Source organism: Phyllopteryx taeniolatus, chromosome 6 (genome assembly GCF_024500385.1).
Source record: "Phyllopteryx taeniolatus isolate TA_2022b chromosome 6, UOR_Ptae_1.2, whole genome shotgun sequence".
Lineage (NCBI taxonomy): Eukaryota > Metazoa > Chordata > Actinopteri > Syngnathiformes > Syngnathidae > Phyllopteryx > Phyllopteryx taeniolatus.
Window position 1 is genome coordinate 2,955,451 of NC_084507.1, and position 15,307 is coordinate 2,970,757.

Here is a 15,307-nt window from a genome sequence, read left to right on the forward strand (position 1 = left end):
ACCCCTGTGGTGGTAAGCTACTTGTGTAGCCACAGCTGCCCTGGGGCAGTCTGGTGGAAGCATGGCTGCCATTCTGTGCCTACGGGCCCGCCGACCGCCACCAAATATCCAACCACATTCATATGTAGGCAATGTGGGTTAAGTTTCTTGCGCAGGGACACAACAACGACATGCACTCGGGCAGGGATGTGAATAAGCCACCCTCCAGTTGCAGGGCGTACACTTAATGTGAATAAACCACCCCAATTACACTGAACTACCTGTATATTAGTCGTGATGGAATTGTTTTTCTATCTATAAATCTGACTAAATTGGAGGTTGACTGGCATTCTGTAACAAATTGCATTGACCCTTAAGAGGTTCCAGTGTATGGTTTTGTCAAAGTCAACACATCCATGATGGAAAAGGTTGATGAAAAGTGGGGCAGCATGTAGTATTGTTTCATTGTGCAGCTAAGTAGACTAAGGTAAACAAAATACAAGTTTTTTGAGGTTTTAATGAGATGCTTAGACACAGAAATATCTTAGTATAATGTAACTCTATATCACCATCTGTAAAACAGATGCAGGCACTTGTGTAGCCCTGCCCCAATTTTGTCTTTGTCCCTCAGCAACCGTAGTGAGAGGTTGCACAGCAATGCAGCATGTACAAACAAGCCACTTAGAGGTAAAACCTCTATCTACTGCATGGGGAAGATCATCAGTCTTTGGTTCTTTTGCTATCATTTAATTTTTTTTTAACTAAGGAAAATTGGCAATGCATGCACAAGCTCTTGTAACTGGGGATGTGGCTATGCACAGTATTGACCATTCACATTTAAACTCACATTAAAGAGTTGTTAGTACACACCGTGGAACACAGTGAAGATAGTCCTTGACAAGTGGATAAAACATGGCAGTGACATTACTCCAAAAGTGATTACAAGACAAGAAGAAAAATGATCAGGGAGGCTGTTAAAAATGCCTACAACAGCAACATTAAAGGAGTTGCAGGAATTTACGGCAAGTATGGGCTGTGTCCTTTATGTGACAACAATTTACCATACTATTCATGTCTGGGCTAGGGGGTAAGGTGGTAAGATGGGTGAAAAATATCAGACCCTGGCTAAACCTAGCAAAAACAAAGTCTCACAAAAGCATGTTGGAAAATGTTTTATGGTCTGATGAAACCAAGGTTGAACTTATTACTTACTAGCCATAACTCTAAAAGGTATGTTTGGTGCAAAATAACACTGTATATCACCAAAGGAACACCACACCCACAGTGAAACATAATGGTGGCTTTGGGGCTGTTTTTCTTCAGATAGAAATCAGGTCATTTTCCGCACAAAACCTGCAGGGTTGACATCTCAAATGCTCGCATGTGTTGCTTTGGTTCAATGTGTGTGGTGTACAACAAACTACAGTATATACCAGAGTCACCAACCTTTTTGAAACTGAGAGCTACTTCTTGGGTACTGATTAATGCAAAGTGCTACCAGTTTCATTCACACTTCATAACACATTTGCTCAACTTTAATGATATTTTATTATCAATCGTTGATAATATTCATCTATGTGAAGATACTGATTGTGCTGTTTTCTCACAATAATCATCAACAAAGCTTAGAAACAGATATCAATATGCAACACTTATATGCAACACTATAAATCTCTGCAAGTATTTATATTTTCAAATGATTACTTCTCCAGCATTCTTAGGAAATCACAATGTCCAATCACTTCTAAATTATTTTTTAGAACAGACCCGTAGGGCTACTTGTGTAGTCCTTGGAGTCCCAGTTAAGTGTGAGAGTGTAAATTGGATTACAATCCAATCCAATCCTGGCTTGCCATTACTTTCTCAAACTAACAGTGAAAAAACAGAAATTCTCATTGGCACTAAATCCACCCTCTCAAAAACCAGCAGTCTTTTCCCTCCAGATCGACAACTCACTCTGGGTGTCATCCTTAATAGCACTCTCCTTCCAGTCACACATTTACTCCATCACTGGGTCTGCCTACTTTCACCAAAGCAACGTCTCCTGTCTCTGTCCATCCCGCTCCCTAACAACACTGTCACGCTTAGTCATACATTAGTCACATCCCATCTTGACTATTGCAATTCTCTTCTCACTGGCCTCCGAAACAAATTCATCCGTAGATGTCAAATGGTTAAAAATTCTGCCGCCCGCATTCTGACAAAATGCCCTCACAAGTCACATCACATCTGTCCTACAGCAACTTCACTGCTGCTCATTACACACCGCATTTCATATAAGATCCTCCTCCTCACATTCAAATCCATCAATAACCCCGACCCTCAGTATCTCACCAACCTACTCCACATCAACAGACCCACCCGCTCCCTTAGGTCATCCTCCTCTCTTCAACTTGTTTCACCTCCCACCCGCCTGATCACCATGGCGTAAAGAGCCTTCAGTCGCTCAGCCCCCGCACCAGTGCAACGCTCTGACATTAGGAAATCAGACTCTCTCATCACCTTCAAATCATTAGTCAAAACACATCTTTGTATACAGGCATATTCTTTAGAACTGGTTTGGTTTTATCTACTTTTATCTTTTTTTAAATTAATTTTTTTTTAAAACCTGTCCTGTTCAGCTGGATGGTGTATCTGTATGCCTGTATGGTGGATCTGTATGCCTGGATGGTGGATCTGTATACCTTTGCGCTGGAACAGTTTTGCTGTGTAACAGGGGAGTTTGAAATACTCCCTCTGCTTAATAATTTTTTTATTATTATTCAGATTATTATTGAAAATGAGCATGGCAGCATGTTGCAATGGAACTGTTAACTGTTTAAGACGTTAATGGCAAGAGGGAAGAAGCTGTTCGAATGTCTGCTTGTTTTAGTTTGCATTGTTTGGTAGCGCCTACCTGAAGAAAGGAGCTGGAAGAGGTGGTGACCAGTATGTGCAGGGTCCAAGAGGATTTTGCATGTTCTTGTCTTAGTTCTGGCAGTGTGCAAGTCCTCAAGGGTGGGTAGGGGGGTACCGACAATCTTTTCAGCAGTTTTGATTGTCCGTTGCAGTCGGAGTTTGTGCTTTTTTGTAGCAGCACCAAACCAGACTGTGATGGAAGAACACAGGACTGGTTTGATGACTGCTGTGTAGAACTGCCCCAGCAGCTCCTGTGGCAGGCCGTGCTTTCTCAGAAGCTGCAGGAAGTACATCCTCTGCTGGGCCTTTTTGAGGATGGAGTTGATGTTGAGCTCCCTCTTCAGGTCCTGAGAGACTGTAATTCCCAGGAACTTGAAGGTCTTGACAGTTGACACAAGGCAGTTGGACAGCGTGAGGGGCAGCTGTGGCGAAGGATGCCTCCAGAAGTCCACGATCATCTCTACAGTCTTGAGCGTGTTCAGCTCCAGGTTGTGTCGGCCGCACCACTGCTCCAGCCGCTCCACTTCCTGTCGATACGCAGACTCATCACCATCTTTGATGAGGCCAATGACTGTGGTGTCGTCTGCATACTTCAGGAGTTTGACAGCCGGGTGCGTTGAGGTGCAGTTGTTCGTGTAGAGAGAGAAGAGCAGCGGAGAGAGGACACAACCTTGGGGCGCTCCAGTGCTGGTGGTCCGTGTAGATGAGGTGGCCTCCCCCAGCCTCACCTGCTGTGTTCTGCCCGTCATCTGTAAATCCACTGGCAGATGGCAGGCGAAACGCTGAGCTGGAAAAGCTTGGAGGAAAGGAGTTCAGGGATGATGGTGTTGAACGCAGAGCTGAAGTCCACGAACAGGATCCTCGCGTAGGTCCGCGCACCGTCGAGGTGTTCTTGGATGAAGTGCAGTCCCATGTTGACTGCATCATCCGCAGACCTGTATGCTTGGTAGGCAAACTGCAGCGGGTCCAGCAGGGGACCTGTGGCGCTCTTGAGGTGGTCCAGCACGAGGCGGTCAAAGGACTTCATGACCACACATGTCAAGGCGACAGGCCTGTAGTCATTCAGACACAAGATTGCAGGTTTCTTGCGGACTGAGATGATGGTGGAGTGTTTGAAACAGGATGGTACTTGGATCAGTTCCAGAGATCTATTGAAGAGCTGTGTGAAGACTTGAGCGAGCTGGTCCGCGCCAACAGGATGGGGACACAAGGTCCGGGCCTGCTGCTTTGTTAATCTTCTGTTGTTTAAAGACGCGTTTCATATCCTGTTTGTAGAAGCTAAACGCAGAAGTCAGAGGTGTGATGGTGGGCGATCGTGCGACACTCCAGTCTGTGCAGTCTAGACAGCTTTGAAGTTCTGCCTTTGCTTCGTTGGTCCAATTGTTTTACTGTTTTCACCATAGGCTTCACACATTTAAGTTCTTGCCTGTATGTTGGTATTAAGTGAATTAAGCAGTGATCAGACGAGCCCAGAGCTGCACGAGGTATGGCACGGTAGGCGTTATTTAGCATAGTATAGGAGTGGTCTAACATGTTATTTTCCCTGGTAGGACAGGCGATGTGCTGCTTGTATTTAGGGAGTTCATGGTTGAGTTTAGCTTTGTTAAAGTTCTAAAGAATAATGAGGGGTGAGTTTGGGAGTTTTTTTTCCCATTTCGTTCACTTGTTCAGCGAGCGTTAGCAGTGCAACATTCGTGTTAGCTTGAGGAGGAACGTAAACACCGGCGAGAATGAGAGATGCGAACTCATGAGGCGAGTAGAATGGCTTAAAGTTCAAAAACAGCGACTCTAAATCCGGGCTGCAGTGTGTGCTGAGCTCCGTGACGTCAGTATACCATTTTCCATTGATGTAGAAGCATATCCCGCCGCCTTTTGTTTTCCGTGACGCGGTCTGCCCGGTGTAGTTGGAAGCCCGGAAGCATTTTGGCGCCATCAGGGAAGCGTTCACAAATGTCTCCGTAAAGCACAGGGTGGCGGAACGTCCAAAGTCTTTACTGGACTTTGTCAGAAGATGAAGCTCATCCATTTTGTTGGTTAGGGAGCGTAGATCCGCGAGGTGGATCGACGGGAAGGCCATTCTGTATCCTCTCTTGCGGAGCTTCACTTGGATGGCGACGCGCTTCCCCCTTCGTCGCCTTCGTCTCCATGCGGACCGCGGCTGCCCCCCTGGGGAGTAACTCGGGGGGGAAAAAAACTGAGCGGATTTGCCAAAGTTGGTGAAAGAAAGTCCGGAGTAGACTCACTAATGTTTAGCAAGTCTTCCCTTGTGTAAGTGAGTCGCGTAATGTCTCCAAAGACGAACGAAAAAACACATAAAGACAATACTTTTAGATCACTTTGCTGTATTATATTCTTCATTTTGTAATACTTAATTTTATATTGTTCTTTTAATCCTGCAAGGTGAGCTTGAGTGACATGAAAGGCGCCCTAAATAAAATGCATTACAGGGATCTCGTTTGATGTGCATCCCGTGTCCTAGATGAACAAAAATGATCAGGGACGCAAAAAGCATGGAGAATGTCCGTCCACTGACGCACAACATTACTTACCTACGTATGTGTGCAAGGCTCGAATTAAGAGTTTTCGCATCGCATTTTGTGTGTCAAAATTCTAATTTTTTCAAAACATTGAAAAGCAAAACTGCACATCAGGTTTACCACGGAGACAGTCGCGAAGACGGGAGCAGGCAGGGGAGTATTAGACACAACACACGTACGTCACCGAAGCACGGACGCGGAAGTGAAGCGTTCGATGGATTAGCGGGAAGACAGCGGTTGCGAAATGTGACGCCGAATTGAGGAGAGAGAGAGAAAAAAGACAAATGGCGAAAGTGTGGTAGCATTTCAGAGTAAAATGGAAGGCGAGCACCCATTCGTTGTAACACGGACCTTTCTCTCAGCAGAGTATGACGCCGTGTCACGGGACCCGAGAGACATAGGTGAAGTTAACATAGCACAAATCAGTGATCTTAACATTAGTCTACTTTACTAACAACGTTAGCGCTGCAGAGTGTCTCTCTTAATTATGAGTACTGTCAAATGTGTGGCTTTTTTTTTTTTACCGTGACAAGAACAGCATAACACAACCATAACAGTACATACAGTGCAGTGTGCTTTTTGCTGTGTGACATATGGCCACTGATGACCTGTAAGTGGAAAAACGTTGCGTCAAATAGGTGAAAAACGTCGCAAATGTGGCAAGACAGGAATACGAGTAAAATGGATCATCATATACCCAAACAGAGGAGGGTTTTGGTGAAGGGAGATGAAGGAAATATTTTTCTCTCTCGAGGTTTCTTCATTTTAGTATGAACAAATTGAACACTTCCAAAACTTATAAAAGAATATTTGTCTTATTCCTAGTCAGCTGATTTAAGATCATAAATGCCCAGCCATGAACATAATGTATTAATGTTACAAATTGCTAAAATGCAAGCTGTTTAAGTGAAGAGGCACAAAGGCTGTTAATGCTTAAAAAAAATCATTTATGCACAGTCATTTCAAGAAATACAAACTGTTGGTTATATAAGAAAAAAGGGAACCAATTAATTATTATACAGTATTAAGTGAAAGTTCTTATTTTCTCTTTTGTATTCAAAATTGCTCTTTAACCAAGGAAAAATATAGTTCATCCAAACAATCGACTGTTTGATAGAATTTTCAGTCGGATACCATCCATCCATTGAGTACTAAAATATTGGTTAGCTGCAGCCCTACATTCAACTCCCCCATTATTATATTGTCATATTTTAATAGTTTCATAAAATCCTTGCTTCGGGTCCATGTGCAATAAATCTGAAAACAATTGCTCCTCAAAATTATAAAGTTGCTCCTCAAAAAAAATATATATATTTTGAGCCTTGTGTGTGTGTGTTGCTGAAGCGCTTCAGCGCATCATTATCCACTAAAAGTCTGTCTTTGTGCTAGCCAATAAGAAGAAGAGTAGGGCTTGCTCATATGTTTGATTACCAGGGCAGAATTCGTAAGATGTGTACAATTTTTTGTTATGCTCTAATAAAAAAATAATAATCGAGACTGCGTATTATACATAGGTGTAAAAAAATTTACCAAATTAGCCTTAAACTGTCAAAAAAACAACGCAAAAACCTTCCCTGCTTCTATGTCTTAGGCATATAGGGTGCTTTGACGGCAACGGATATTGTGTCTTAGTTTACTTGACGGCAGAAATGCTCACTTGTGAATTTGTAATATACCTAATTCATAGACTAATATAGATCATTTTGATTATGTAACTGCTTCCATAGTCTTAAGTATCAGTGTCATCAGCGCATGTGTACAGAGCAAGGCAAGCATTTTCCGCTATTGTTTTGTTTGACGCATACACAGAAGTAGCCAAAGAACTTCAGAGAACTTTAAAATTTCTTTGAAAACCTAACAAAACACAAGTTAATATGCGGCTAATACTGCAACCTTTGAGCATGAATACCACAAATTCTACGGTGCGTATTATAAATAAGTAGAAGGAAAATTCAGCTGTGAAAGTGTGATTTTGGAGGTGCGTATTATACTCGAGCGTACTACACACGAGAAATTACGGTAACAAAACAAAGGTCTAAAAATGATTAAAACAAAAATAAACAAACAAACAAAAAAAGCTTTTCAAAGTTGAATTCCTACTTAGATAAGTATTTCAAAAAAGAAAAAAGCTTTTCAAGCAATCCCAGTCAGTTTGGTACGATTTCAAATGCATTTTTTTTTGCAGAAATGTATATAACATTTTCCTGAGAACAAGTTCCTAACTCTGTTGTTATAAAATGTGATCATTTATCTTTAAACAATGTTTTTCCATGCCCACCAAACCGAATAACATAGTTCTGTTTTACTCACCCTCGATGCTTGGGTCTGACTTCAAGTTGAGACTTCCCATCAGAGAAGACACAGACACAGTCACGCTGGGCCTCATTGGATGGGCCTCCGTCTCCAGGACAACCACAATCTGTGTAGTGTGGAGAAAGACTTTGTGGAAGGACAAAGCCAAAGCACCGATGCTGCTGGCTTTCCACAGGCCTTGACTTTGATGAGGTGGGGAAAAGGCCCTTGTTGGCATCTTTGCAGGGGATGGATGAGGGGAAGAGGAGGTGATCCAAGTGTGGTTTGGCAAGATTTTCTTCAGGTAGGCTTTGGCCTGCTCCAGTTTGACCAGTGTTGGGTTGATTTTCAAGGGGCGAGAGAACTGTAAATTCAGTTCAGCTGTGGAGGGAAGTAGAAAGATGGAATTAGATAGGTACAATTAAATGAAAACACACAGTGCTATCAACATTTTACTGCAAGTTCACGAATAGATTCAGGGCTATCTTTAAAAACCAGAAAATCTCCCCAGTACTTGAGTGTGTAATATTTGTGAAGTGGCAAGTGAGAAAGCATATATCAAGGGAACAAAAAGGAGCAATGCTTTCAGGTAGCTAGTGACAAATATATTGTCATCATGCTCACATACGCTCACTGGTCTTGGGGCTTTGTGGGTGTTCCAATTTCTGCGGTTTTGCATCAGTGGATGGGAAATTGCAATTTTCTAGTATATTCATTTTATGACAGCCAATTTCGTGATGGGCTATTTAGTATGTGCAAATGCTAAAACAAGGCTTCTTAATCTTAGTGTTCACCCAGGACACAACATGAACAAATAGAAGGTTAGGTGCGGCCCTGCTAGTAATTTGAAAATCCGCCATAACTGGACAAATTCCATTTCGTTCCATAAAAAAGGGACAAGCTTCATCAGTGTTCCATGGAGCAAAATGTGCTGCTACCAAACCCACGGGACACTGGATTTTATCTTCTCTGATCGTTCAGCTTTGCTTGAAAGAATGTGTTTGAGAACAGATGGTCTCAGTCTCACTCTCCTGTTCTTATAATCAAACATATACATAACATAAATTAATGTGGAAGAGCATGAAAGGGAATCTTTTCTTCATGAAAGACATAAATTCAAGACGTCTTTTGCTTGTGCCTTTCTGCACTACAGTCTTCAAACACTTGACTGGAATTCGCCGAGACACATGAATTCACTCCGTGCCGTGTTACACCACTTCCATTATCCAATTTTTCCACTTGGTCATGATGATGGGATAGGGAAGCAGCTGAAAACAAGTCCAGCTGCTTTTCATGGTATCCTCAAGGCACTAGTGCTTTTAAGGGGGTTTAGGCCTTCCGTATGTCTCCTTCCCAGATACAAGAACTAGATGAGAACTAGCAGCAGCACTGCCAGGAGAGGCAATGTGTGCATGCACGCACGCACACAGTCACTGCAACCAAGATTCTTTTGTTTAATCCAGTGGAAGTGAGGCAGATGGTAAAAAGGAAGGATGGAACTGGAGGGCAGATAGGTGCAATTTGCAGAGCAATGTAGCTTATCATTTCCACCTGACTTAGACCTGGAAATTTTCCGGAGATGGAATAAAACCCATGTATGCAGCTGTTCATTTAGAACACCTCTAACTTTCTTCACTCATTTATCCTCCCCCCTCTCTGCTTCATGGAGTTCATCTTCTTGCCTCTCTCCTCTTTTACTCAATCACATCTTTTTCTTTTTCCACCGGGCCCCAGCCTAATCAACCCCACCCTGGTTGTAATCACATCAAGTTGGCTCTCATCACAGTCAGGGCGGTGCCTGGCTCTGTGTTCTCTGCCTGACTGTCAACATCAAGTGTCCCTTTCTGTACCCACCCAGAAAACCCCCCCAACTGTACCCCTATAACCAGTTAGTAGTAAAGCAACTGAGGAACACAAAATGAATGACTTACTAACTTTACATGAGGTAAAGTATTACCCTTTAATGCAAACAAACCTTAAACCTTTGCTTCTAAATAACATGTTTGTGACCCCTGCAGTAAATATGTCCAATGTCCATTCAATAAGAGAAGTGCTTTCTTGTATCCCTTCCTCACAGAGCGCGGCACTGCTTTGCCAGTTCACATATAGCGTTCCCCCATATACCGTGGTTCATTGTTGTTATGCCATCACTATTTCACAATTTTTTAATGGGTTTTTACAGTATACTTACTTACTGTACTGCCATTGCATGTGGGAAAGGAGAGCCACAGTCTGTGATAATACAAACTGGCTTCCGGTCTGTCTACCTGATGTGATTTTATGGTTTTGTTATGTGGAAAATATTGCAAATATTGCTTTACTCCCAACTATTTTGCTGACTTAGTAATATCATATATTCCATACTGGTTTTTGGTGACTCCGAGAGCTAAAAAGAAGCCAGCAGGTTCTAGAACATTCTCTATTTGGCTTTCAGTACCCTGGAATGCCCTACCTGCGCAAATTAGAGCAACTTAAGACTTATTTATACACTTGCATTTGGTTAAAACACACCTAATATACAACTAGTCTCTTGCCTCTCCTCACCCCCTGACATCTGGATTTTGGCCTGTTTTACTGCCGCTTCGCTTCCCCCCTGCCCTGCTCGGAGAGTGGGCCAGGTGGCGATGAGCGAATTGAGGCTGTTGCTGTGGAGGACTCTGCATTCATTGACCGGGACAAGATCTGAGGAGGACCACTTTCACAGAGTCGCTGCTGTGGAGGATTTAACATTGACCAACAGGGAATGGTCCTGAGGAGAACAACTTTCCTGGAGGCCTGATTCATTTAATTAAATGCACACTCTACACTTTCGCTGAGTTTTTCCTTAAGACCAGGGGATGTCATTTATTTTTGTGACCTTTGGGCTTACGCCCCTCAAAACTCTTTTGTGATGAAGGGCTACATAAATAAACTTGACTACATAATACAACTGATACAGATTCACCTATAAATACGTATATTTAGGGATTTAGTTGTCATGGAGCACAAACTTTAACTTCCAATTCCCCTAAGGTCTTATAATTCATACATTCTTACATTTATCAGAAAAAAATATGCTTCTAGATTTGCATGAAACTTCGGAATTGGAACTGCTGTCATGCATGACATCTTGTGAGACCTCAGCAAACCTCAAAGTTTCAAATGTACTTGTTGGGCCTAAAATAAGGTTAAGGGGAATTCCTGAGTTTTCCCAGCATCATCCTCAATGTGTTTATTGACGAGATAAGCTTCAGACACACTAACAGCTATTTCAAGATTGTTGCTGTAAGTGGAAGGCCTAACAGAGGAGCGGGCATCAGTTCTGTAGGTTGGAAATTACTCTTAGTTGTTTCAACATTTTAAAGAACAGTCCTTGATATGAACAAGCTGTGGGGATTCTTACACAGCCTTTCTCTGATGTCAGCTTTGATTAGCACTACAGGAACTGTGAGAACATGGAACTTGGATAAAATATGCTTATTAAACAGGTTACCTTGCATTTTTGGCAAGGTCAAGCGTGACAACGTTGCCCCTTTGAACCTGCTGCGCGTGTGTGCAACAACCACAAAGTTTGTTTTCATCTGTGCCCTCCTTTGATTCTGCGGCTGACATTTTACGCTTGACTTTTGACAGCAGAGAGGCTGTGTCAGACACAGGTGGTGATGTGTCCAATTACACGCTGCCTGCGTGTGAAGAGGATGTTTGTGCAAGGCTGTGGTTGTGTGAGCACAAATGCTTGAAGGGTATCGGTAGAATTCCAAATTCACAAAAAGAGCCTCGTACATATAAGGCCAGTGACACGTACCTCAGATTCCATCTGAATTGAATTACAATGGTTCTAGATGGTTTGGAGGTGCACAAGCTTGTATACAGTAACTGACAGTCTTTCTTAGAAGCCGTACTTTGACGGAAACCAGGGACATAGGAGAGTAATGGTTCCAATTTGTTCTAGCTAATCTATCACCCCCTGCCTCTCACTCGAGAGAAGGCTGATCTCTCGTTTCCAAATGGTAGCAGTTACATCTTTGGACTGACCGACTGACCTGCTACGAGACTGGAACTGTTTAGGATGACAAAAGGGGGGGAAGATATTGTCTGAGGGTATGCCACTCCATCACTGATTAGAAAACAAAAAAACGACCTTGTTTTTAATAATCACTGGTGAAACATGAACTTGCGCAGTTGAAAAATCAGTATGTATCTGCATTAGTTATATTAATTGCATCGAGTGATGACTGTGCTGAGACACCATCCAGCTTTTCCACTATGCATCCTTGAGAGGGTAGGTTGGATTGGTCATGTGGAATAAACACTACTAAAATTGCAAGCATATTGCTTTCATCACGCAGGAAAAAGTAGCCTCATAGTGACATCTCGTTTAAATAAATCAAATTTGACGCATTGTCAAATTAAGAGCCGGCAGACGTGATAGGCACGCATTACACACACAGCGATAAACTATTAGGAAGACTTCCACAAGAAACCAATTAAACTGTGGATGGTTCAAGAAAATTCAGGAGAAAATCTCAAAATATATCATTATATTTCTCTCTTCTTGGGTGTTAAACACATTGACCAAAATGTTGGTGCCCTCCTATTAAAGAAAGAAAAACCCAGAATTGTAAAATATGACGAAAGTATAAATAAATAAAAATAATAATTCTAAATGACTGTAAATGAAATCATGAAAATTAAGCATTGTTTTACGTGTGTGGTAAAAGTGGTCCAGACAAACAATTATCCTTTAAAATTTTGTTGCATAATTTCTCAGACAATTTCTATCACTCTCAATGAGACTTCGGCACCTGTCAACGGGTATTTCGGCCCACTCCTCTTAAGGTAAATTCTCCTGCAGCCTCAGGATTAAAGGGGGCCTTCTTCAGACTGCATTTCACAGATTCAATAGGATTTAGATTAGGGTCCATATCCTGTTATAGTACCCATTACCTACAGCTGAGACCAAGCTTTGACAATGGGGAGTACATTTTGCCTCAGAATACCATGATAGTCTTGCGATTTCATTGTACCTTGCGCAGATTTAGCAAAGCAGCCCCAGAACATAAATGCGCCTCCTCCAATGTTTTACAGTAAGTACATTGTTATTTGTAAAGGCAGCACAGGTAAATTGGCAATTAACTCCTTCTGTTAAAGAAAGAAAAGCCCACAATGTTCAATGAACTGATGAGACTGGAATTTGCCAAAATGCATTTTGACGAGCCACAAAGCTTCCATAAGTCTTCTAGAACAGTGGAAAAATATCCTTTGGACAGATGAGACTACACTTGAGAGCTTTTAGGCAAATCAAAAGTCATGCAAAAATAAAGCATATAAAGAAAAGAACTGCTCAGTTATGTTCTGGGGGCTTTGTTCCATCGGGCACAAGCAAGGCTTCTTGAATTTGAGCTGGGTACAATGCACTCTCAAAGCTATTGAGGCATTCTGGAGTGAAATGTGTTGCCCAGTGTCAGAAAGCACAGGTTATTGGTCATCTGACAGGAGAAAGCCCCAAAACACACAACTAGAAAACACCCAAGAATGGCCAAGAGCAAAATATTGGACTATTTTGAATTGGCATTCCATGAGCCCTGATCTAAAACCTATTGAACATATGTGGAAGGAGCTGAAACACGCAATCTGAGGAAGGCACCCATCAAACCCGAGACAGATGGAGGCACGGGCCACGATACCTATCGAGAGTTGCATAAATTGTTTGTTTGCAGTGACTGCCTCAAAAGCTTGTTGAACAAAATCATGTTGTTGAACAATTGTATTGTACCAGAAGAAAACAATGTTTTTTTGAAAAAATAATTTGTTAATTTTCAGTTATTTTATTAATTATATTATTTTAATTTCATTTTACTCTGCTGTCTGCAGCCAGGTCTGCCTTAAAAATGAGATGAATCTGTTCTCAAGCCGGTATATGCGCAGACTACTATGCGCGGAGAATTTCCGAACATGAATGTAGATGCATATACGGTTCTGACATGAAAGTAGAATTTCAGGTTCATTAATCTCTCTCCTCGTTGCAATTTCCTTTGCGTCATTGCAGGAACAGACTGCCAACAGTAAAGTCCCCTTAGTTTAAAAAGCAAAAAAAAAAAGATCAATCAATCAATCAAAAAATGTGCATGAGTGTGTGTGCAAATGTGTCTGTGAAAGGTGATGTGGGTGAAGGGAAACCAGTAGCACGTGTGGTCAATTCCACATATTTCCAGCATACGGTGACCCAGGGGGTGTGAGGGTGGCAGGGGCAACCTCACACTGAGCCTGGATCCTGTCTATGTAATTTGCCAGAGTGCTCTTTGTGTGTGCGCACGATTCAAAGTGAAGTTATAAATATAGACAGACATAAGGGCAGGTAATCTTGCTATCTTCAAGGGAAATATCTGTAATGTACTGTACATGATGTCCTTTTTTCGTTACTTCCACTACTGAGAAAAAGGAAGTCTTAGTGTCCTGTTATGAATAAAATGAATACTGTACAATAGTATTTCATCAAAAGCGATCGAAGCGTCTAAGTGCAAATGTTGTTCCTCATAAGAATACACAGAATAATAAATATATTAATAATATATATTAATATATATTATTAATAATAATAATATATAAAACTTTTTCAATCAATAATTTAAAGGATTACCATTTCATTATTTGCTACATGTCTAACATTTGAATGTATTAGCTGTTGCTTTTTATATTTTAACAATACAAATTTAATTTGAACAAAAATAAACTCAATTACTCCATGGTGAATTCATAAGAGGAGGGACGTATTGTTGCTCTCTCCAATGATTAGTTTTGTTTTTATCCGATAGGAACAAACACACACAATTTGGAGATACAAGCGGTTTGGATACTGGAAAGTGGCAATAAATGAATAATAGCTGACGATAGCTGGGATAGACTGCAGCACTCCTGCGACCCTTGTGAGGATAAGCGGCTCGTTAAATGGATGGATGGTAAACGTCATTTTCTATGCTGGTACCCAGAAGCGCAGAATATAGATTTTGGAAAATTTCATTTACATATCTGGCACTGGTGATGTAGCGGTCAATGTTGCTGCTTTTCATGCAGATAGTGAACCTGGAACAACTGTGGCAAACAAACAAATGTGAGCAATTCGCAGGGGGCACCCCTGATGGGCCAAGCCGAAAGTCGTAAGTCATAAATGAATTTCTTTACAAACAACAAGCACCATTTTAATACAAGAGTTTTCAACCTGTTTTTGGTGCCTCCAGTTTATCTAGATTTACAATTCAATACACACACACACACACACACACACACACAAAGACAATAGATACTGGAACTTAAGGTTAAAATTGTGACTGACTTCGAAATGTACCATATGGAAAGTATACTGTTTTTTTTCTTCCTGCTTCTGGTGTCCGCTGAAAGAAGCAGATGGGTAGATGGAAATCTGTGTGTGGCTGTGTTGTGTATTTGCCGTGGTGTACAGAGCAGCATTGTGTTGTACTGACTGATCCTTGGTGGACAGATACGCTGAGGGCTTTCCGTGGACAGCAGGAAGGGATGTGTGTGGCTCGAACCATCATCAATAACAACTACAGTACGGTGGGTCTACTGGGATCAGGGAGCTAAACTGTGAAGGATTTCCTGCG

The 15,307-nt window shown here is 41.8% G+C and overlaps 1 protein-coding gene across 3 annotated transcripts in view; it reads right to left on the bottom strand.

Annotated features, from left to right (window-relative positions):
- Window positions 1-15,307, bottom strand: part of LOC133479384 (intermembrane lipid transfer protein VPS13B-like) — a 489,205-nt gene that overhangs the window by 112,544 nt on the left and 361,354 nt on the right. For all 3 annotated transcript variants that reach the window (XM_061776308.1, XM_061776310.1, XM_061776309.1), the window contains one exon: window positions 7,725-8,087. In XM_061776308.1, the coding sequence (XP_061632292.1) occupies window positions 7,725-8,087 (363 nt within the window). The remainder of the gene's footprint in view (window positions 1-7,724; window positions 8,088-15,307) is intronic.